Genomic DNA, 25,559 nt, shown 5'->3' on the forward strand with positions numbered 1-25,559 from the left:
ATGAAATCCCTAGGTAGATAAGAAATTTCTTTTATTGGTGTGGCAGGAGGGAGATGAGCATTTACTAACGTGAAATCTATATTATATAGTCTGCCTTTTAGAAGTAAAAATGTGCCCTGGTCATCCATATCTAATTCAACACTTGAAAAGGTAAGTTGTTTCTGACTAAAGTTATTACCCCCTGTTTATGGCCTTGTTTAAAAACTGTGAAGTAACCATTGGAATACCTCCCCCTGATAATAACATTACTTCTTGAGCCAAGTGGGTTTCTTGTAAACAAATTGGATCCTGCTGATTTTAAATATATGAAAAAAATGTTCCTACGCTTATTTGTCAACAAGGCCGTAACATTCTGGGACAATAACCTTCTCATTAAATTTCTGAGTTGCTACATTATGTATGTAACTAACTGGTAGAGAAATATCCAGTGCAAAAGGAGTTAAACTACTGAACTGAGGGCATTATACAGTGATTTTGAATAAGGTTGATTCACTGATTAGAAATTACTTCCTGCACTGTACCCAAAGATGTTAATACTAGATCCATTGACTAGAAATAACTCCCTGCACTATACCCAAACTGTCTACATAACCAAGCCCCCCTTACCAAACTACAAAAGCATCCCTCTTCACCGTACAATATCACAAATATCACAAATAAACCTTCCAAATTAACAAAGGATCTATGTTAATATTTAATCTCAGTCCATAAAGAATACTTGAGCAACAATTGATCAGCTGCTATGTGTGCAAATTTAGAGTAACTGAAATAGTCCCCATGAGGAGTTTAGTGGCAGAGCAGGCAGCCACTTATGTGGCTCTAACTAGTGATGCATCATCTGTTGGGGACTAGAAAAGAATCTAAAGGCCACTTGGAGGAAGAGTTTAAACTTGAGCTGATCCCATTGACTTTGAATTGCTGACTGAAGAAGACTGTTGCAGCTTTTTTGAGGCTTCCTCAGTCGAAGCAAAAAAGGCAAAACCACCAGGCAGCACTTTCAAAACACTTGGGTAAGTTATGTTTCCATCATTCTGACAAGCGATCTTTTATGGATGGTTAAAATTCAGCCCACTATTGTATAACTTCTGATCAGTAATCTCATTCAATAAAAATACCACAATGTTCTGTTAAGAAATTTCCCAGGAGCTGCAACCACCATAACACTTACTTTAATTTTTTTAATTATGCAATAAAAGAATCGGAACCAGTTGAAGGATGGGATGTCCTTCAAGGATGCATCTGCAGTCATAACATATGGGTTGTCCTGCCTCAGGCAGCCCTTCAGTCGGCCGGATTCCAAAGTCTGGGTCTGGCCTCGGCTGTCGCACTTTCCCCGACGTCAGAGCATCTGGGGTATAAAAGCATCAGCCAACGCCATTTTCCCCAGTCTTTCTTGCTGCGCGGTGCCCGAAGCAGAAGCTGTTCGCAAGTGCCGGTCGGTCAGATCCAGAGATTTCAGCTACCGAAGACTTCGAAAAAAAGCTAAGTACCCCATTGGGGACTCTTTCTTGCCTCAGCCGATGTCAGGCAAAGTAAATTGTTTAACTTGTGGGAAACAAATACCTCATAAGGATTTCCATTCTTACTGCCTTCCTTGCTTAGGCCCAGACCACGACGTATCAGCCTGTTTATCCTGTGCCTCCTTCAACCGACGAACTCTTAGACATCGGTCAGAGTTTGCAGAGGAATTTTTTGGAGCCGCTTTTGCTTATAAAATGCCGTCGGAGACTCCGACTTTGCATACGGTCAAAAAACGCAAGGAAAAGGACCGACACTCCACGGCGATTCCTTCAACCGAAACCATACTTCCGACCACCGAGGCCCGAGAGGCCCCGGCTGAGTCAGCTTCAGAACTCCCTACAGAAGCTAGTGTTCAGGAATTGTCCAACACCATACCTTTGGACATTTCTACCCCTGCACGTGGGGCAGCTAGGCCCCCAGCTTCTATGTCTATTAAGGCCTTTTCCAGGGCTAAAGCTGCCAAACTTTCAAAAGCTTTGCCTGCCAAATCTACATCCCAGAGGCCTTCCTCTAGTTCACAGATCCTTAGCCTTGCTGAGGACCTTATCTCCTTAATTAGGGGTTCACAACCTCACCCAGACAGGGCCTCTCAACCTCCTCCAGACAAAAGGCCCAGGACTGAACCCTCTGAACCTCACTCCTCAGATTACTCCACCGATGGATCTGACTTGTCAGACCACCAGGAAGGGGCTTACTCGCCTTATGAGGATTCAGATGCAGAGGAATCTATCCCTTCAAGGCCCCTCCTGAAGAATTTTCCTTTGGGGAGACTTTACACTCCATGAGAGAGCACTTTCAATGGCAAGGTCAGGATTTCTCTGATTCTAGAAAAAGATTAAGGACCTTTTTGCATTTGCCTCAGCATAGGCCCTTAGCTATACCTCCTGTTCTAAATGTAATTGATGATGTGTACAATGATGTCAGTACAGCCCCTGATTCTCTTCCTCCAGCCCCTGCCAAACCTGACAGATATTACAGGGTCCCGGATTCTCATTTCCATCTGTATAAAGCCCATGCTGCAGACCCAGAAACTATTTCTCAGGGCCCTAAAGGGGTTGCAGCCGCTACTGCCAAAAATCCCCTACCCTCTGAAAGAGAGTCTAGAGCTTTAGAGAGATGGGGAAAAAAGGTGTATACATCTGCAACTCTTTCTGCCAGGGCATTAAACTGTCAATTCCATATGATACAGTACCAAGAGTTTTTGTTAGATCAACTGAATAAGAAACTTTCTTCTCCTGAACCCTTAGACCGTAAATCCCTTCAGGATTTGGTACATAACTCACAACAGGTTAGTAACCATTTTTTAAAATGTGGCTATGATGCACTGGAGGCTTCATTTAGATCAGCTATGACTGGGGCAGTTATTCGTAGGCATGCCTGGCTGAAGGAGCAATCTTTGCCAGACCATGTCAAAGCTAAACTCCTCGATGCTCCAATGGAGAAACAAAATTTATTTGGCTCCCCTGCACAGGAGATTCTAAAAAAGGTTGAAGAAAAAGCAAAATCTGTGCAAACAGTTAAAGATTTCCTGCAGGTTCAACCACCGAGGTTCAGCAGAAACTGGCCTACAAAGAATTGGTCCTTTCCAGACTCTACCAGAGCCCAGAGAGGCAGGAACAGGCGCCCTAGAGACAGAGGTCAATCGAAGGGCTCCTACAGAGGCCGTCAGTGGCAGCCTGCCAACCAGAGGAGTAGTGCAACTGCTACAACTACAACCACTACTACAGGACAGACCCAATGACTTGACTCTGATTCCGCCTACCAGGGATCAACTGGAAGCACCCTTGGGCAGAAAGCTGGCTTTATTCTCAAACTGGCATTGCATTACAAAGGATACATGGACATTGCAAATAATAGACAAAGGATACAGGTTTCACTTCCACACTTTGCCAAAAAGAAGCGGAATGCCAAACCTTCCACCAGATCAGAAGGCAGAGGCTTTAAGACAAATCAGCAATTTACTTCAGATGAAAGCCATAGAAAAGGTACCATGTTCAGAACAAGGCCAAGGATTTTACTCCAGACTATTCCTTGTACCAAGAAAAGAAAGCCAATGGAGGCCTATTCTCGACCTGTCCGCATTGAACACTTATCTCATTGTGTCAAAATTCAAAATGTTGACCCTACAGCAACTTCTTCCCATGTTGGGCAAGGAGTCTTGGCTGGTGACTCTAGATCTCAAGGAGGCATACCTGCACGTCCCTATCCGACTAAATTGCAGAAGACACCTCAGATTTCTTGCAGGATCAGAGCATTATCAATTCTCAGCATTGCCCTTTGGCTTATCTACTGCACCCAGAGTATTCACGAAATGCCTGGCATCAGTAATTGCACATTGCAGACTTCAGGGAATTCAAATTTATCCATACCTGGACGACTGCCTAATACAAGCGGACAACAAGAAAAAATTGTTAAGGGACTTGGCCTATGCCATACACCTGCTACAGACCTTGGGATACACAGTCAACATCCAAAAGTCAAGACTACTACCATCCCAAAGGATAACCTTTCTGGGTGCAGATCTGGACACAATCACCCAGATGGCTTTTCTCACAGAAGAAAAACAAAAACAACATCCAGATTACTTCATGGCTCTGTCAAGACAAACTCAGCTTACTGCAAGGAAAGTCCTGCAGGCCCTGGGTTACATGGCATCTTGCATAATTTTAATCCCACATGCCAGGCTGCATATGAGGAAATTACAATGGTACCTAAGGAGTGTATGGTCTCAACACAGTCACAGTTTAGAAACCATGATACCAATCATTCCATGCCTTCAAAAAGAATTCCTGTGGTGGGCTCAGGCCTGCCAGCCCAACAGAGGGTTGCCTTTCAACAAACCAAAAACAAGGCAGACCATCACCACGGACGCTTCAGACCGAGGATGGGGAGCACACATGGAGGACAAATGTATCCAAGTCCTATGGCCTCAAGGGCAGCTAAGCATGCACATAAACCAAAAGGAAATGCTGGCAGTGAGGCATGCAATCGAGGCATTCAGACCCTTCCTCCAACAAGGACATCTGTTAATAAGGACAGACAGCACAACGGTCATGTGGTACATAAACAGGGAGGCACATATTCCTACCCTCTATGCCGGATGGCTATGAATCTGTGGAATCTATGCCTGAATCTCAATATCCAGCTGCAGGCCCAATTCGTACCAGGAAAAGAAAATGCACTAGCAGACAGCTTAAGCAGAACTACCATGGATGCACACGAATGGATGCTGCATCCAGACATCTTCAAACTCATAACAAAGACATGGGGAATGCCAGAGAATAGATCTGTTCGCCTCCCCACTCAACCACCAACTGAAGACATTCTGCTCAAGGACATACCACCCACAAGCTTGGAGGGTGGACTCTCTCTCTTTCAGCTGGAATGCCCTAACAGTATATGCCTTCCCACCTCTCCCATTGATGTACAAGGTTCTACTGAAGATCAGGGAGGAACAGCCAAAAGTGATACTAATAGCTCCGGACTGGCCAAGACAACACTGATATTCATTATTGAGAAGCATGTCTCAGGCAAAATCATGGCCTCTCCCCCTATGGCCTCTTCTTCTGACGCAGAACAATTTCAAGACCCTGCATCCCAACTTGAAAACATTGCAGCTAACTGCCTGGAAAATTCCTTAAACCCCAATCAAACTGTTTTATCTCAGAGGGTGAAGGACATTATCCTGGAGGCTTGCAGGCCTTCCACAAGGAAGACATACTCAGCTAAATGGAAGAGATTTCTCATTTGGAGCACATCAAAGGGCACGGATGTCACAGTGGCAAACCTAACACATATCCTGGAATACTTAGCAGAATTGTTCCACAATGGCCTGTCCTATTCTTCCATTAAGATTCATGCTTCAGCAATCTCAGCAGAATACAATGTGGATCCACCTATCTTCTCACACCCTCTCCTCAGATAATTTCTGAGAGGGATAAAAAATATTAAACCTCCAAGAAGACCCCCTCTACCTGCCTGGGATCTCAACTTTGTGCTGGATAAATTGACACTACCTCCTTTTGAACCAGCAGCATCAGCGGATCTAAAGTTTCTATCTTGGAAAACTGCATTCCTTCTGGCAATCACTTCAGCAAGAAGAGTATCTGAGTTACAAGCATTAATGGCAGTGCAGCCTTTTATTATTTTCCACCAGGACAGAGTGTCACTAAGAACCAATCCTACTTTTATGCAAAAGGTGGTATCTAGAGTATCCTTGAACCAAGCTATTCACTTGCCTACGTTCTTCCCTAATCCACAGAATAGAGGGGGAAAACTTTTGCACACCCTGGATATACACAGACAACTACGCTACTACTTGGACAGAACAAAAACTAGCAGAAAAACTGACCATCTTTTTGTAGCATATGCAACTGGGGTGCAAGGAAGAGCAATTTCCAAACAGACAATTTCAAAATGGATAGGAAATTGCATTCGCTTTTGCTACTCCTTTCATGGAAAGACAGTTCCTGAAAATATCAGGCCTCACTCCACAAGGGCCACGGCCACCACTACAGCCTTCCTATGGGGGGTGGCTACCAAGGACATTTTAGAAGCTGCTACTTGGAGCTCCGTGCATACATTTGCCAAGCATTACAATCTACCTTTATACTCTAGATCCAGAGCAGGGTTTGCAACTGCAGTCCTGCAGGGGATCTTAACTATACCATCCTTTTCTTAGTACCTCCTCCCCCAGATTGGCTATGGTATTCTACCCATATGTTATGACTGCAGATGCATCCTTGAAGGACATAGTACAGTTTTGTACCTACCATAAATGTAGATGTCCGATAGGTATGCATCTGCAGTCAGGATTGCCCTCCCTCCTTCCCCTCTGTGGTAGTCCTAGGGTGCTTACCCCTCTTTTAGCTAGCTGGGGGAATCTATTATGGTGTATTTGTTTGTTTATACATGTATATAATTTGCAAATGTTTGGAAATTTTCAGCATTTATCCAAATTTAGCCTTCCTAGAGGGCACCTGGCATCTGGGGCAAGAAAAACTGAGGAAAATGGTGTTGGCTGATGCTTTTATACCCCAGATGCTCTGACGTCGGGGAAAGTGTGACATCAGCCGAGGCCAGACCCAGACTTTGGAATCCGGCCGACCGAAGGGCTGCCTGAGGCAGGACAACCCATATGTTATGACTGCAGATGCATACCTATCGGACATCTACATTTATGGTAGGTACAAAACTGTACTTTTCTTACTGTTAGGAATTGGTATCCTATGTATTTTTTCAGTCACTAATTACTCCTGATGTGGAATCTCTACCCATTCCAAAAAACTTAGCACTTATGTGCAGTCTTTTATTTTCTACATTTTCAGGTGCCCTTACTTGACTGACTATTCCTGCACCATGTATCCTACTAGTCATTGATCCTGTTCTCCAAATATTTGATTCTATTTTGAGATTTGAAGCAGTTTCTGCAAGCCCTTTCAGTTCTGACTCTGGATTAAGCAGCTGATCTGAATGATCTGTTGCAGCAGATTCAATGCCTTTTATCCTTGCGACAGAATGGGAAATGTAATCCACAAGAATGGCGTTTGTTTTATGCATCTCGTTCAATGAATCCATCTTCCTATCCGTGTCTGATTAAGGCGGTTATAGATTGGGGCCTTGTTTCCTGCCCTCTTGTACGAATGTATTGCTCAACATGTAGAGTTGCTGCCATAGGATTTTTACTACTTTTACGCATTTTAGTTGCCTTTTGCTATACATGCTTCAAAGGAAATTGCAGTTGCTAACACACGCAACTAGTGCTAGGTGTCTAGTTTAATACAGAGGGTAAGTTACTACTGAAAATTGCTGAGGAGGGAGCAGTGCACCAGAATCTAGCTGCTACTGTGACAGCGTCACAGGAAGTCGCTAGAATTTTAAATGTATTGATCCCTGGTCCAACCATAATTCTAAATAGGCCTGGAAGGTGTTTACAGGGCTTTATTGTTGCTGTTTCTAATATCTTCCTAGGTATTTTTTCTGAAGGCCCTGTTTATCTCCCCACCCCCCACATACCCAAGCCAGTTAATGAGCAGCACCTGTATGGAAATGTTGAATAAGTTTTTGGAAGTAAAACTGCTGTTTTTTATAGACATGAACAATTTTCTTGTGTGCATTCTGCTCATTTTGCTTTATGTTGCATTCCACATCATTAAACTATCTTGTTCATACGAGTTTACTAAGCTAACTGCTCAGCAGCCCTTGCACGCCTAGCCATTATTAACAGGATTTACCCATTTCAATACCTAGTGGCTAGAGGACAGCTTATGTTTGTGCCTATGCTTTTAGATATTTTACTGACTACCCCTGTCCATAAGAGATATAGGTGACACCCCAGGATGAATTTGATTACCTAGCCATTGATCCAAATTATGTTTTGAAGAGTATCGGGGAAGGGCTCTGTTTCACATGAATAGGTGACTTGTTCTTTGTACAAATGTGCGTATATATCCCATTTTTTGGTAGGCAGTTGGGACACCTAAGCAGTGAGCAATGTGTAGTTCTAGAGATCTTGCATCATTTCCTCATGGAATGCTGCTCTGGATTAACAGCTATATAGGATTAATGCTTTGAGAACATTTATCTGTGAACACCCAATTATGCCCCCTTTTAATTTTCTGTAGCAATCGGTTTATAATTTGCATTTTAACGAGCTAACAAGTTTTCCTGTTTTGAAATGACCTTGAGGTAAATTCCCTGAATAGGTTTGAAATATGAAATAGATGCATGCAAGACAGTATATATACCTTCCTGTTTTGCATACAGGAATGTGGTCATTTTACATACTGTACTAATCAGTTGGGTTCCATTAGGTATCTGTACCATTTTACTAGGTAGCAGTGCATCTAAAGTTGAATCTTCAATTCCACCTTTCCAGACAACCTCCTTTTTTCATTTTCTACATAGGGGGCTTGGGATGTCATGGCAACTATCACAGTTTCTCTTGATTTAATGTCATAGTCCTACCTTCAAAAGTCGGGCATGACGGTCTCCGGTCTTCTCCCACACAATCCATCCCTTTTCTGGATGCCTTCATTTCCTCTTGCTGCCTTCTGGTATGTTCCAATTCTTGTTTACCAGACTGTAATTTGCTCTCTGTTTCATAGCACAAGCCCAAGTAGCTCCAGTTGTAAAGATGTCCATCTCCACCTCTAGCTTCTTTAACTTCCCTACCTTTACTGCCCAGGTTTCTGTACCACACCGAACGTCTGGTTGCTTCACTGTTTTGTATCCTCCAGCTTCTTTAGCATTGTTGTATACTGTTCTCAAGACTATGTACCTTTTGGCTGCAGCCCCTCTAATTTTAGCTTTGAAGTCCTCATGCCTGGTTTCCTTCTCAAACACTATTTGACGCTGTTAACTTGTTCCACTAGTTTTCTCTCTATCTTAGTTCTCAGATTTTCTGATTTTCCCCATTTACTACCATTACAGCTGCCTTATCTGTACTCCTTTTCATCTCATGTGCCTTCAGTTTGCATTCCGGTTCTCTGTCCTTTACTGAAATTTTGTTCATAGTCTTCTGTAATGCCACATCGTCTGCATACAGACTGTCCACACATCTAATGTCTCCTTGTTTCTTGCTAGTGCCAGTACTCACCCCATCACATTTTATGATGGTGATGAAACAGTTGTCATCTGAACTGACAAATTTGCTTTCAACCTAGCAACATCAGTGCAGATTTCCAGAGGCTTTTTCTCTTGGAGCCCACATCTAAATTATTCCTTGCAAGCCATGACTTTTCTAGCTCAGTAGCTTTCTTCACAATTTCCAGAAGGGAAACTAGAGAAACTACCTTCTCCATCATCCATGTAACTCAATCAGGCAGCAAAGCAATTACTGTGGGATGCCAGAGGGCAGACATCAGACCCAGACTTTTACCACAAAGGCCTTAGACTACTCAGAAAACCCACTCAATCCACTGGAACCAAGACAGAGATCCTTAAGTGGAGGGTTTGCTGATGCTTAAGAGCCAGCCAAGACTGATACAACAGCAATGAATGAATCTATTTTAGACATTCACTAATACAAAAAAAATACACCTTCTGAAGTCCTTCCACATGGTCACTCTGTTCATTCAGTCCTTCTGTAAATATTAAGAGGAGATTGAACATCCAAAACAAGCACATCCAATGTCTATTACCATGTTAAGATAGCCATGCAATCCCAGGAGTTCATTTACTTCCAGGCTGAAGCTGTTTTATCAGTTGTCTGCTTGTGTTACTGGCGTATAGTTGCTCCAGAAGTCTAGAAAGGGAATATTTGGACTCATGGTAACTGACTTGTTGTTGTTGTTGTGTCTTTTGGCTTTTCCAAGTTAGGGGTCGCCACAGCGGAACTCTGGTCCACTAATGATTGGAAGTAGATTTTTACGTGCAGAGTTGCCAGCTCTGATGCACAGCCTTCAACAAAGGTATGCCCATTCACGCACGTCTCCACACACAAGACGGTCTAGCTGAGACTCAAACAGGACAGTGTTTTACTGTGAGGTGACAATGCTACCGCAGCACCACCACCACAGTATAATAAGATTTGTTTCCAGAAATCATCTTGTGTTGGGCTATTCAAACAATGCCATTTCCTCCACAACCTTTCTACTTCTAGAAATTATTCAAAATTCTGCAAGCAATGTATACACTGGGATGAGATGCAGATAAATATAGGTCTCTTGAGCTCATGGTGGAAACCATTGACACACTGTACTGTGAGCATCTGCTAATGGCCCCAGCGGAATACTCCCATCTCTGCTTTACAACTAGTCACACTGTAAAAGGTATGCAGATATGATGTCTCCTGGACTGATCGTTAACACTTTGGAGAGCAGTGGATATGGTGACAGTGAATATTTATTTTATTTTTATTTAACATTTGTTTATCAGGAAAGTCGGACTGGGACAGAGCCCATATTCAGCAGAAACCCAGGGAGAAATGCTCCAGATGTATGTCTTTGGAATGTGGGGAGGAAACTGGGCACCTGGAGAAAAACCTATGTGAGTCCAGGGAGGACATGCAGGCTCCACACAGAAGGCACCCCAGCCGAGAATCAAACTAGAGAACCTCTTTGCTTTGAAATGACCACGCTAACCTCTGCACCACCAGAAATTTTAGTTGGGGGGAGAATACATGTAAATATACTAATAATGTGAGCAATCTTTATGATACAGGTGTTGCAACAGATCTTTCACTGGGGTTATGGCAGTTTACTCTGACAATGCTGGTACGTTTAACAGATAGCAATCACTCGTACCCACTGTACTGCTAATGAGTCAGGATGGGGCAAATCAGAAATCAGTTTCCCATGTTCTTGACAGCAGCACACATTCCCTAGTGTGCCAGCTCATTAACAGAGAAATTTGTGTTGCCACACACTGTTAACTGCAAAACTTATTCTTGGAAGCAGTACTGTAAGGCACATTTTGGAAGTGTTGCTTTTTGGGAAAGCAATCAGGCCACGTGTTAGTGTTAGTATTTCAAAGATTTCTCATAAATGCTGACACTGGGTTGACAGCAAGAACTTCTGATGTTCTAGTGGCTCAGGTAACTGCTTTGTGCATTTCACATTACCTATAATTAAATTGCATCTTCATTGCAAACATAGTTCTAATGACTCCATGCTGGCTGACCTAGGTTTTTCAAATACATTTGGCCCACCTGCTAGCATGTCCATGGAGACTCCAACTTATCTTGCTGCCCATGGAAGGTGCCCAATTCCCATAGCTTATGTCTGATTACATGGCTTCTCCACTTCTACTCAAAGTAAGAGGCTAGTGTAGTGACTATTTACATGTTCTGAAAGTCTGTCTACCAGGAGAACCTACTTAAGTGGAAAAGGCTCTTGGAATGGACCATCCAAAGACAGTGGGATCTATAATAATGTTGTAGTCCTGCAAGTGCCATTGTACCCTGACCTGAGCCTAAGGTGTTATGCTGTTAAGATGCATGTAGCAGATGTCAATAACTGTCATGCAGTTGCTAGCACCTTGAAGGTTTCAGGGCCTTCTCAGGGGTACTGCTCTGAGACTTGGATACCCAACCACCTGATAGATATCTACCTTTTATATGGGAAAGGGAGCAAAGACACCATTGATCCTCCAAAATTGCTGCCTTGGAAAGACAGTATTGCTGCCTTGGAAAGACAGTTGTGCAGGTCACCTGCACTTCGTAACATTGGTCGGCTCTAGTGACCCAAGGAATAAAATATGGATAAGCCAATCGGCTTTCTCCTGTTTTGTATTCTCCCCAAACTACCCACCACTCCTTAAGAGGAGAGATTCTCATGTGTTTTGTGAGTGCTCGCAGGCTGTTGGGATACTATGTCTGCACAAAAGACATCAGCTAGGGTAAGCAGGCTGCTCTTGCCAAGAGGTTAGAAAACAAAGGGGATAATGAGCAAAACTTCTCATGATTGGTTTTTAACTATCCACTTGTATGCTTCTCATGGCACCTAGCGTTGATGTTTCAGCCTCTATAAAATACTCATTAAATACTTTTCAAAACATAAAATCTGACTTTTCATGGGTACAGAGCAGAGCTGAGGCCAGAGTTGTGAAAAATGTGTTCATCTAGTAAGCTCACCCACCTGGGCTCGTAGTGGACTTTTTTTTCATCCAGTGGACCTCTTTATCACATATAAAAATTGAGGTTAACTGGAAAAGGTCAATCAGGTTTAAATGTCTCCCTCCATCTACCAGTTTCATGCAGACTCTGATTCTTGCACTGTTTCACATCTGTTATGTTTGAGGCTTTCTCAGCAGGAGCTGGATGAATGATGGGGACATTATGGGTAATGAGGAGTGATTAGCAGCCTGAGAAGTGGACTAGCCAGGCCACCTTATACTTTAGGCCTGGGTGCTCGTTTTACACCCAGCAGGGCTTTTCTAACAGATTTATTTATTTTTTTAGTTCTATCATTATGTTGAGCCATGGAAGTTTTGTGTTTTGCTTGCACTGGGCTGTCAGCGGATCTTCCCATCAATCACTTGTGCTGTATTCCACAGTTGGTCTTCACTCAACTGTCCAGCTCCCAATCTGTTCATTGATGCTATTTGTGTCCCCCTTGTTGTTTTGTAAGTTTGCATGCACTAGTTTAACAAATTATCTTTAATCTAGCAAAATCAATTGCAAACTGCACTCCTGAGCATTACCACTTTGCAGCATTGACAGCAAAACATTATAACTGTTTAATTTTCTAAATTTCTTTTTCAGTGTTTGATGCATACATGAAAATAGCTGGCTTTCATATTGAAGAGAGTATTGAGCGTGAAACTACTGGGCATATGGAGAAAGTGCTGCTAGCCGTTGGTAAGAAACTACAGTAGTATCTTGCTTGTACTATCAGTCTCTGTTTTGTCAGTTTAGTGAGTTAATGTATTTTATTGTACTTTAACTTGATATCGGTATTTACCCCACTATAGGGCTTTTAGAACACTATGAGTTTGAGTACATTTTTGTAGTTCTGTTGTCTTCACTAGGAAGACCTTAAATTCACTTTCCCTTAATTATAGCTTAAAAAAAGAAATGGGATCAGGAAATGTTCAATATAGCTTTACTTAAAACAGCAGGATAAAGGAGTAAGAATGCTGTTAGGGCCACAACTAAGAAGGAGAGGCAAACTACATAGTGCAAATGTGGTTAAACTTGATAGGTCTTCTGAGGTATATTTTCTGATGCATTACTCTGATATGATGGCAAAATCTATAGAAAGTGATATTCATTTAATTTCACAGGAAGAAGTTTTATAGAAACATGATGTAATGTAATTCTTCATGTATTAAGATAAAATATTTCCTGGTTGTTACCAGGATATGATTAGTGAAAAATCAAATACACTATCTGTTGAGACAGCAAGCCACCTATTTTTTTTTTTCAGCCATTTAATGTAAACTTCCCAAATCACTTGGCTAAGCATGTCATCCTTTGGTGGTGTTGAATCCAACAGCTGCATTTTTTAAAATTGAAAAGTGTCCATTCATTTTGCATTTCCCAGCAAGTCCAAACCTGTTGCAGCTATGGCATAATCATGAATATTTGCAGATGAAATACTTCAACTGGTAACCCCTTTCCAGCAGCTGAACATTTTCATAATGACCTAGAAAAGAACCAAAGAAAGGAGTAATGTGCAATAATTTCCCAGCCATAATTCATCATTTTATATGTTCAGTTATTGATTTCCAAGAAGGTAGCTGTTAAATATTATAGCTTTCAACTAGTGTATGAAGTCACTGAAACTAGCCAGTACCACAATGCCATAAATAGCATTCCCCAGCCAGCTTCATATGGCTTTCTGTATATGTGTTTGTAATTTGACTAGCTTCACAGCTGGCAGTTGTAAGAATATACAGTTATTGTAGGAAAATTCATGGCAAAGAAGTCGTGTGACCATTATCCCTTGCTATTTCCCCACCCTAGACTGTACATCCTACTTCAAAGAGTGCTAATCCAGTCAAGTCTGGGGCGGAAATACCTCCTGTCCAGGTCTTATTTGAAGATGTGTATGCCACTGCTTGATATGCAGAGGGAGTCTATTCCAGAACTGGGAAGAAAGTGCATAATTATCATTTTGTCTCTGTCTGTCTCTCTGTCCACATTTTTGATCTATTTCTGAAGTTTTAAATCCTGGGTTTTGCTATTTGTTGGACTGTCTCTTATGAAGATGCAAGAGACCTGCAACCACTGGGTGTGAATGCATGAAAGGCAAAGCATAGGTCCCCTATGAGGAGCCCTTATGACAATGAAGAGGGACAGGGCTTCTAGTCTTCTGGTAGCAAAGGTTTTTTAAACCTGCGGTCATCTTAGTTGGCAACCTTTGGAGTTATTCCAATTGTCCGATATGCTTAGTAGCCTAGAGGGGACGTTGTATTCTACAATTAGCCTGATCAGTTCTGAATATAAGGGAACAATGACCTCTTTAGATCTGGATGATCTTCCTTTGGCAAATAGCTGTACTAAGTAGGATTTCCTGAAAATTGTGGTCAAAGGAGAGGCGATTCCAACCCAGGTTCCGTGATCTCTAACCTAGTTTTCATTTTGAAGTGGGAGTATTGGCTATGATCTATGCTGGGGAAAGGATGGTCTACCAATTGCATCTGTTTAGCATTTAATTGGAGCCCATTTTTGGTAAACTAGGTGTTTGTAAGTGTAAAGTCTTGCTGGAGGGCTTGAGCATCTGCTGGCGGTCTGGACAACTGCAAACTAGAAGCACTGGATTTTGGTCCAGAAGCTGGAAAAATAAAAATAGAATAAAAGTGGTCACAGTATTGAGCCTTGTGGTACACCACTGGTTGCCATAATAGTCTGATACTGCTCGTGCCATATGGGCTCTGTCTCATAACCAACTTGGCCATCTGCCTTGCCACAAAGGGATCTATTTCTAATGGATTTTTAGTTTATTAATTGTGCTAACATGGGGGATGGTCCAGATTTCTTGGATAAATGTAAGCAATATGGTCAGTGTGATTGTTATCTGGGGTCCATAGTAGCATTGGCAATGCTGAGTGCTATGCTTTTGTAACACATCTGTAACTAGGCTCAAGTTGATTAGCTTATGGAGTGGATGTCCTTCAAGAATGCGACTGCAGTCATAACATGTGGGTTGTCCTGCCTCAGGCAGCCCTCGGTCGGCCGGATTCCAAAGTCTGGGTCCGACGTCGGCTGATGTCGCATTTCTCTCCGTCAGAGCGGCTGGAGTACATAAGCATCAGCCGACGCCATTTTCTTCAGTCTTTCTTGCCACGCGGTGCCCGAAGCAGAAGCAGTTCGCAAGTGCCGGTCGGTCAGCTCCTGTATTCTACGATACGAAGTCATCAAAAGCTAAGTACCCGTTGGGGACCTTTTCTTGCCTCAGCCGATGTCAGAAATTACTGAAAAAGTTAACAATTGTCTTTTTTGTGGTAAACAAATACCTCATAAGGATTTCCACTCTTACTGCCTCCCTTGCCTGGGCCCAGACCACGACGTCTCGGCCTGTGTAGCCTGTGCTCGCTTCAACAAGCGCACTCTCAGGCGCCGGGTGGAGTTCGCTGAAGTTTTCGGCGATAAATTTGCTTACACCATGCCGTCGGATCTTCCGACATCGCAAACTCCCAAAAAGCGAAAAGACCGGGACCGACATCCTCGGCCCGCGTCTACCACCGACTCCACGCCAAAACCTAGCGCGAGTGCTCCGGTTCCCTCTGAGACAGTCTCTCCACCGCTCCGAACCGAAGACACCGCATTACCGACGACTCCGATTCCAGATATTACTCCGCCAGTTATAGACTTTCCTCCGGATACCGAAACCGAGGAAATGCCTGAGACCATTGCTGTAGACAAGGTCACTCCTGCACGTGGAACTGCCAGGCCTCCTATGGCCATGTCTATTAAGGCCTACACTAGGGCTAAGGCAGCCAGCAAAACAAAGCATATTGCTTCCAAATCCTTACCTCAGCCGACTCCGGAGACACAAATTATGTCCATGGCTGCTGATTTAATTTCCATGATCAGAGGTTCACATGCCCATCCTGAGAGAGCATCCCAGCCTCCTCCTGATAAAAGGCCCTGGGTTGAACCCTCTGACCCTTCTCCTTCAGATGAAGACTCTGAGGGCTCTGTCCACTCTGATAGCCAGGAAGAGCTCTTCCAGACCTATGAGGACTCGGATGCAGAAGATTCCATACCTTCGGCCTCCCCTCCTGAGGATATTTCTTTTGGGGAAGTTCTGCACACCATGAGGGAACATTTCAAGTGGCAGGGTCAGGAATATTCTGATTCTAGGAAACGCCCTAGGACTTTCCTTAAGAAGCCTCAGCACAGGCCCTTAGCTATTCCTCCTGTACTTGATGTTCTGGATGATTTGTATTCTGATTCTAGTGCTACCCCTGATTCTCTTCCTCCTGCTCCAGCCAAGCCAGACAGGTATTACAGGGTCCCAAAAATGCATTCCCATTTATTCAGGGCCCATACTGCTGATTTGGAAACTATTTCACAGGGGCCTAAAGGAGTTTCAGCCTCCACCTCAAAAAATCCTTTGCCCTCCAACAGGGAAGCAAGGTCATTAGAGAGATGGGGTAAAAAGGTTTACACATCCACTACCTTATCTATGAGAGCTTTAAATTGCCTTTTTCATATGTTCCAATATCAGGATTATCTCTTAGAAGATTTACAAAAAATATTAGCTTCTCCTGATCCTTTAGACAGGAAGATTTTGCAGGAAGCTGTACATAACACTCAGCAAGTAAGCAATCACTTCCTGCAGTGTGGATATGATGCACTGGAAGCTTCATGTAGGGCAGCTATGACAGGGGCAGTGATGCATAGACATGCTTGGTTAAAAGATCAACCTCTACCAGATCATGTAAAAGCAAAACTTCTGGATGCACCTTTGGAAAAGAACAAGCTTTTGGTGCAAATGCTAAGGATGTGTTAAAGACCATCGAAGAAAAAGCAAAATCAGTTCAGACTGTGAAAGATTTCCTCCAGGTTCAACCCCCCAGATTCAGTAGGAATTGGCCTTCAAAAAACTGGTCCTTTCCTAATCCAGAAAAGTTTCAAAGGGGTAAGAACAGACGTGGCCGAGGAAGAGGCCAATACAGAGGCCCTTACAGGGGACGACAATGGCAGCCAGGAAACCAAAGAAGTGACGCAGGGGTTTCACCTGCCCAACAACCACAAACTCAATGACTTTCCTCTACTACCGCCTACCAGGAAACAACTAGAAGCTCCCTTGGGTGGGAAATTATCTCTGTTTGCAGAAAACTGGCACAGACTGACAAAGGACAAATGGATTTTGGACATTATAGACCGAGGGTACAGGTTTCATTTTCATACCTTACCAAGAAAACAAGGCATGCCAAATCTACCACAACATCAAAGGGCAGAGGCTATCAAGCAAATCACTCTGCTGACTCGAATGAAAGCAATAGAAAGAGCTCCACAACAAGAACAAAAACAGGGGTTTTACTCAAGACTGTTCCTTGTTCCAAGAAAAGAATCTCAATGGAGACCAATACTGGACTTGTCCGCATTAAACACCTTTCTCATAGTACCAAAGTTCAAAATGCTGAATCTACAGCAACTCCTTCCCATGCTGGGCAAGGAGTCATGGCTGATTACTCTGGACCTCAAGGAGGCGTGGCTGATTACTCTGGACCTCAAGGAGGCATACCTGCATGTCCCTATCAGACACAGCTGCAGAAGATACCTCAGATTTCTTGCAGGGCCAGAGCATTATCAATTCTCAGCATTGCCATTTGGCTTATCTACTGCGCCCAGAGTATTTACAAAATGCCTGGCTTCAGTAATTGCTCATTGCAGGCTCCAGGGTATACAAATTTACCCGTACCTGGACGACTGCCTCATACAAGCGGACGACAAATTGATGTTGACAAAAAACCTGGATTATGTCATACGATTACTTCAAGCTCTGGGATACACAGTCAACTTCCAAAAGTCAAGACTGCAGCCATCCCAGCAAATCTTCTTAGGAGCCAAACTAGACACAGCCTCTCAGATGGCTTACCTGACAGAAGACAAGCAAGAGAAGTTAACTCAATACTTCAAAGGTTTAGCAAAACTCACCCAGATGACTGCAAGGAGATTCCTACAGGCCCTGGGTTACATGGCATCCTGCATTCTACTGGTTCCATTAGCAAAACTACACATGAGAAAGCTTCAATGGTACCTAAAAAGCATTTGGTCTCAACACAGCAACAACTTGGAGACAATCATACCACTCATTCCATGCCTACAAAAGGAATTCCTATGGTGGGCCTCGATGAGCCAGGAAAGAATTCCTATGGTGGGCCTCGGTGAGCCAGGAAAACACAGGTATGTCATTCAAAAAACCACAGATAACACAGACCATGACTACAGACGCCTCAGACCTTGGATGGGGGGTGCACATGGAAGGCAGGTGTATACAAGGACAATGGTCTCCAAAGGAAACACATCTGCATATAAACCAAAAGGAAATGCTGGCAGTAATGCATGCTATCGAGGCTTTTCAACACCAACTCCAGCAAGGCCATTTAATGATACGGACAGACAACACCACTGTGATGTGGTACATAAACAAGCAGGGGGGCACCCACTCTTACCCCCTTTTGCAGACTGACAATGCAGCTTTGGGAGAAATCACTGAGTCTAAACATCCAGTTACAATCCCAGTTTGTTACAGGAAAAGACAATGTGTTGGCGGACAGCCTAAGCAGGAATTTCACAGATCCACACGAGTGGAGGTTACATCCGAAGGCTTTCAGACAACTCACTTCGACATGGGGCAAGCCAGAAGTGGACCTATTTGCCTCTCACCTCAATCATCTTCTACCAAAATTTTGCACAAGGACATACCATCCAAAGGCTTGGAAAATAGATGCCCTTTCATTCAACTGGAACTCCCTAGCAATCTATGCATTCCCACCTCTGCCACTGATGACCTCAGTATTACTAAAGATCAAAGCAGAGAAGCCCAAGGGAATCATAATAGCTCCGGATTGGCCAAGACAACACTGGTACCCACTACTACGGAGCATATGTCACACCAGGAGGTGGGCCCTCCCTCAGTGGCCTCTACTTTTGACTCAACACAATTTCGAAACACTGCATCCAAACCTTCAGACACTGCAGCTAACAGCCTGGGAGATCCCATAAATAACTTCAGCTTATCTCTCTCCAAGGAAGTTCAGCGGATACTAACAGAGGCTCGAAGACCATCCACCAGAAAGGTTTACTTAGCAAAGTGGAAAAGATTCAGCAATTAGCAAGGGACGTGATGCATCATTACTGAACATCCCACTCATCTTGGAATATTTGGCAGATATGTTGCAGAGCGGCCTCTCATATTCTTCAATAAAGATGCATGCATCTGCTATTTCAGCCAGATACAACACTGATCCCCCTGTTTTCTCTCACCCCTTACTAAGACAATTCCTCAGGGGAATCAAGAACATTAAGCCACCAAGAAAGGCCCCAGTGCCAGCCTGGGACCTCAATTTTGTCTTAGAAAAACTGACTCTACCTCCTTTTGAGCCAGCAGCTTCAGTTGACTTGCAATTTCTCTCATGGAAAACAGCTTTCCTGTTGGCAATTACCTCAGCAAGAAGGGTTTCGGAGCTACAGGCCCTTATGGCAATACCACCCTTTATTATTTTCCACAGAGACAGGGTTTCATTAAGGACCAACCCTACTTTTATACCAAAGGTGGTATCTAGGGTTTCTCTAAATCAAGCCATTCATCTGCCTGCTTTCTTCCCCAATCCTGAGAATAAGGGGGAAAGACTTTTGCATACCTTGGACATTCATAGACAACTTCGATACTACCTGGACAGAACCAAGGCCAGTAGGAAGTCTGAACAGCTTTTTGTAGCTTACGCCCCTGCAGTCCAAGGAAAAGCAATTTCAAAACAGACTATTTCTAAATGGATTGGACATTGCATCAGATTCTGTTATTCCTTTCATGGGAAGACTGTTCCAGCCTATGTCAGACCACATTCCACCAGAGCTACAGCCACCTCTACAGCATTTTAAGAGGGGTGCCTACAAAGGACATTCTAGAAGCTGCTACATGGAGCTCCGTGCATACATTCTCCAAACACTACAATCTCCCTCTATATTCCAGATCCAGAGCAGGCTTTGCTTGGCAGTCCTGCAGGGTTTGATTGCCACACCATCTCTTTCCTAGAGCATACCTCCTCCCCCAGCTAAGCTATGGTATTCTACCCACATGTTATGACTGCAGTTGCATTCTTGAAGGACATAGTACAGTTTTGTACCTACCATAAATGTAGATGTCCGATAGACATGCAACTGCAGTCGGGTTTTCCCTCCCTCCATACCCCTCTATGCCTAGGGTCCACTCCTATCCCCCTTACTCTTAGCTGGGGATATCTGTTATGGTGTATTTGTTTTATTGCTCATGTATTTGTTTGGAATCCTGCTTTTGTCTTCCAATTTGATTACAGCCTTCCTTGGAGGGCACCTGGCATCTGGGGCAAGAAACACTGAAGAAAATGGAGTCGGCTGATGCTTATGTACTCCAGCCGCTCTGACGTCGGAGAGAAATGCGACATCAGCCGACGTCGGACCTAGACTTTGGAATCCGGCCGACCGAGGGCTGCCTGAGGCAGGACAACCCACATGTTATGACTGCAGTTGCATGTCTATCGGACATCTACATTTATGGTAGGTACAAAACTGTACTTTCTGCCACACCAAATTTAGTTTATCAGACAACCTGGTATATTATCCAGTCCCATGAAGGAAGTGTTTTGGTCCTGGAATGGCACTTCCAGTAAATCTTTAGTGATGATGGTATGATTTAAAATATTCAGGGTGGCCATGGTGGTACAGCAGTTAGCTTTGCTGCCTCACAGCAAGAGGTTCTCCAGTTCGATCCATGGCTGGGGTGCCTTCTGTGTGGTCTGCATGTCCTCCCTGTGGTCGCGTGGGTTTCCTCCGGGTGCTCCTGTTTCTTCCCACATCCCAAAGACATGCTGTAGGTGGATTGGACACACTAAATTGGCCCTAGGTGTGAGTGTGTGTGCCTTCTGTGGAAGGTTGGGCGCCGGGCTGGCAACTCAACACCGTAAAACTCCACTGCCAATCATAAGCGGACAGGTGATCCGCTGTGGCGACCCCTAACCGGGAAAAGCTGAAAGAAGAAGGTATGATTTAAGATATTCTGAGAGTCTCAGGAGTAAAATTTGCAATAAATGTATTTGCTAGTATGTTGACAATACCATTGTATCCAGTTAGCAGGTACCATTTTGCATGTTTGGTACAGTATTGGGTGGCTGTTCTTGGTTGCCTAACTAAAGAAGGAAATGTAATTGTCCATGGCTTCAAGTGGTAGCCTAAGTTCATGGGCTGCTTTAATAGAAATCTGATGGTCTTAATTTTAGTCAAATTTCTGACATTCACTTTGACCTTTGGGTCTCTTGATCTGCTTAATGCTTTAGTAAGCAGTTTCATTTTATTGTAGACTCTCAGTGGAGCACAGGGGTGGTTTACTTCTAAATTTCCCATTATATTTGTATCTGGATGGTTCATAGGTTCATAGGTTGGTACTAGGCTATCAGCCCTAGGGCCTATACAAGCCTAGCCATAACAATTCCCTGGCTATTTCTTCCCACATTTACTTTCCTGGACCCCTGTCTAGCAGGGCGACTGATGTGATCCCTGGGGTGAATTTCCTTTCTCCCATCCAATCGTTAAGGTTCCTCTTGAAGAGGTCCAAAGAGGCACTCTGCTTGACATGTATGGGCAATCTATTCCAGAGTCTGGGGAGTCTCTGGGTCAGGAACCCATCCCTCCAGCATGTTTTGTTTGTTTTGATGACAAGGTTTAGATCCCTGGAGCATGTAGCTCTGAGGGATTGGGATTTCTTTAAGTGTAGCATGTCCAACAGCTCTGGGTTTGACATGGCCTTTTTTGTTAAGCAGAGATCACCTCTGAGTAGATGATATGTGACAGAGTATAGCTGGAGTTTAAGGCGGTCAGCGTAGGGCATCTGCTTTAGGTCTGTGATTCTTTTAGTGAGGTATTTCTGAGGCCTTTCCAGTTGTTGCAGATGTCTTGAGAGGTACATACCAAATGGGGCGTTGTATTCTATAATGGGTCTAATGAGGGATGAGTACAGTGGGACAATGACCTCCTTTTTTCTGGATGAAAAGCCCTTCGTGATGAGCTGTGCCACATAGAAGGATTTCCTGACTGTTGTGGCGATGTGGTTATCGAATGTGAGACCACTGTCCACCTGTGTCCCTAAGTCTCTTCTCACACTTTCTGTGTTTAGCGTACTGCCACCTATATGGTAATTCATGGATACATGTTTTTTCCCAAAGGGGATAACAATACATTTCTTGGCATTGAGCTTGAGCCCATGGCTCTGGCACCAAGCATCTGTTTCTGTAAGGCCCTTTTGTAGAGTATCCACATCATTTGGGGATTCAATAATGGTTCCCAGTTTGCAGTCATCTGCAAACTTTGTTAGCCAGAGTCCCTTAGTGTTGACCTGTACTTCAGAGAAGTAGATGCCAAACAAGAGTGGCCCCAGGACTGAACCCTGAGGTACTCCACTTGTCACTTGTCTGGAACTGGATTTGGAGTCGGCTACTTTTACAGTGTGGGTTCTATCAGTAAGCCATTTAGCAACCCATTGGGTGACATAGGGGTTAATGCCCAACTTAGTAAGTTTATCTATGATTCCAGAGTGGGGGATGGTGTCAAAGGCCTTGGCAAGGTCTAGATAGGCTGTGTGGACCACCTTACCCTTGTCCATGACTCTGGAGACTGATTCAAAGAAGTCAATCAGATTCAGGAGACGAGATTGGCCCTTCACAAACCCAAACTGGGTGGGGTCCAGTGTTTGAAGGTTGCTAATGTCTTTATTTATAAGTTCCATGATAATACGCTCCATGGCCTTGCAGATAAGGCTTGTCAGACTGATGGTACGGTAGTTTCCGGGATCCAAGGTGGATCCCCCCTTGTGGATTGGGATAACTGTAGCTCTGCTCCACTCAGTGGGCACGAAACCTGAGGTGAGGCTATGATTAAACATGACACTTGGGTGAGGTGCCAGTTCATATTGTAGTTCATGTAGTACACAGCCCGGATGTCATCTGGTCCCATGGATGCTGTATTCTTGGCTTTAGAGAGTGCGTTTTGTACCTGTGTGGCCGTTATTACTGGAATTTGGCAATCTTCCGGTATTGAGATGGGCCATTTAGGGGGTGAGAGGGGGTGAAGTTGGCACTGAATCGATCTGCCAGGATATTGGCAATATCCTTCGGATCAGCATATTTAATGCCATTCTGTTTTAGTTCAGAGCAGATCTGAGCATTGCCATTTAGATTCTTGACATAGTTATAGAATGCTTTGTGGTTGTCTTTGGAATCTTTGGCAATTTTATTTTCGTAACTAGCTTTGGAGGATTTTGAGGCATCTTGGTTACTAAGGCTAGTAAAGGAGTTTTTTGCATCCTCGGATTTTCCTCTTTTCTGCAAAAGTTTCTTCCTTTTGTTGTAAAGTTTGTTTATGGCAGGGGACCACCAGATTGGCTTCCTTTTTTTGGATGAGAGCATTTTGGTTCTATTTGGGATGGCATGATTCATGCATGAGTGGATGTGCTCGTACAGTGCCTTAGTGTAGGATGGAACTCGCTTCTGTACATTTATGTAAGTTGGTATAAAGTAGAACCTATTGCATGAGGCAGTGTCTGGGATGATGTTTGAAATAAGTGAATTTTGTGACTTAACTATTGAATTTGAGACTTGTGCATTTGAAGTCTTTTAAGCTGTGATATATTGGTTTTCAGTGGGTTTAGATAGTTTGGGGAGAAGGATACCAGCTTATGATTTGACTTAACTGGAGAAAGAGTTATCAGGAGATTTGAGCACGATTAAGCTGCATTTATAAGTACTAGTTAAAGAATATTTTGTCCTCTAGTTGAGTTGGTAACCATCTGATTCATATAGCTTTTATTTATTAGATCCAAAAACTGAGTAATATCCTACACTGGGAGGTGTAGGTACTCCAGTTTACTTGAGGGGTAGTTGATTTCCTAAAATGGAGTTGCACAGATGCTTTCTAAAGGCAAGAGTGCATCAAGGTTAGCCAGTCTGAGACTTGAGCCACTTTAATTTGATCTAGTTAGATTATAGAATGTTCATTAGCTGGAATAAGACTAAAAACGGCAGTATGGGAACAGCAAAAGTTTTAGCCACTATGAGAAGCCTTTTAATGAGAGTGTAGACCATCTGTTACAAAGCAAGTAGGATTGTCAAATATCTGATTTCATGCTAACACATACTGGGTGCCTGTAGAATGGCACCAGTTATTTAGCCAAGTTTTAAAGCCAATCCTGTTTTTGCACTTGGACATCTTTTTTGGTGAAGGAAGGGTTACGCTCCACATCAGTCTTATCTGCATTTGTGACCTGCATGGAGAGCTCTCACATGTCTGTCTGCGTAGCCTACAATTTTGTGCCCCATGTCCTTTCACATTCACATGTACAACTACCATGTTGCAGTTAAATATTTGTCTGGTCCTAAGGGCCCTTGAGGTGTCTGAGATCCTGGTACCTGGAAGGCAACTTGCTCTCTCCCTGTCTTTGTCCAGCCTGGCTAGTGGGGAGTTAGTGCATCACTATGGAGTCACCAGTCACTAAAACATTTGTTTTTGGAATGGTTGGGCACACTGGATTTGAAACAGTTTCCCTCTCTGACCTTGAGTTGTTTGAATGTGATGCACTGTTTGAATTTTAAGACCTAGTCCATTTGGGGCCTAGAAGGCTTTGTCAATGATTTTTTTTACATTATCAGCATACAACATTACATTTTGTGTCAGTGTGTGTATAGTGTGATATTGCGTCTATATATTTTTTTTTTTCTCATGAGTGAGGCCTCCATATCTGAAATGTTTGCATCTCTCAGAAGCAGAATCAGTTAACAGAGTTTACAGTGTTTCAGGGGACATGGGCTGGCAGTACACTGTCTTGGGGAGCATGCATTAAGTGCTTAGTGTACAATACTTCAGGCTATGATGTTGCTGTTTAACTGCTGGGGCTAATGCATCACATGTTTTGTGCTACCTCAGCTGTATCAGAAACCTGGCCCAAAAGCCTGATCTAAATGGATTGAACAGACATCTGCATTTTACTATTTCTATTTAACTGTACAGCAGTTCTGGAAGATTGTGCCATTTTAAAGTAAATGTGTAGGATTAGAGCTTCTCTCTGTCCATTTCATGCCCATTTTACCACTGGCATAACAATATATATTCCTATAGAAGAGACCTAAACAATATGTTAATATCAATATATTTGATATTAACATTTAAGTTAATGAACTGTAGATTTATCAGTTTTAAGAAAGTGTTTTTCCCATTGTGGATGTTTGCAAATTCTCTGCCGTCGTGGAATTACACAAACACCTTATGACTTTACTTTTGGAAGGAGGGGTCATTCAGTTTCACTGACCACTAATGTGTAATGGTATTTAGCAGGGTTTTGTTATGGCCAGAATAGTGCACATTGTAATTCTGTTGCAAGTGTAATGAATGTTGGGTT

At 43.3% G+C, this 25,559-nt stretch overlaps 1 protein-coding gene across 1 annotated transcript in view; it reads left to right on the top strand.

Moving 5' to 3' along the window:
• ANXA5 (annexin A5) overlaps positions 1–25,559 on the top strand; it is a 309,430-nt gene that overhangs the window by 213,214 nt on the left and 70,657 nt on the right. The window contains exon 10 of the mRNA XM_044061534.1: positions 12,725–12,820. Within this exon, the coding sequence (XP_043917469.1) occupies positions 12,725–12,820 (96 nt within the window). The remainder of the gene's footprint in view (positions 1–12,724; positions 12,821–25,559) is intronic.

The sequence above is a fragment of the Protopterus annectens genome, chromosome 2.part0 (genome assembly GCF_019279795.1).
Source record: "Protopterus annectens isolate FY-2018-M chromosome 2.part0, PAN1.0, whole genome shotgun sequence".
Taxonomy (NCBI): Eukaryota; Metazoa; Chordata; order Ceratodontiformes; family Protopteridae; genus Protopterus; species Protopterus annectens.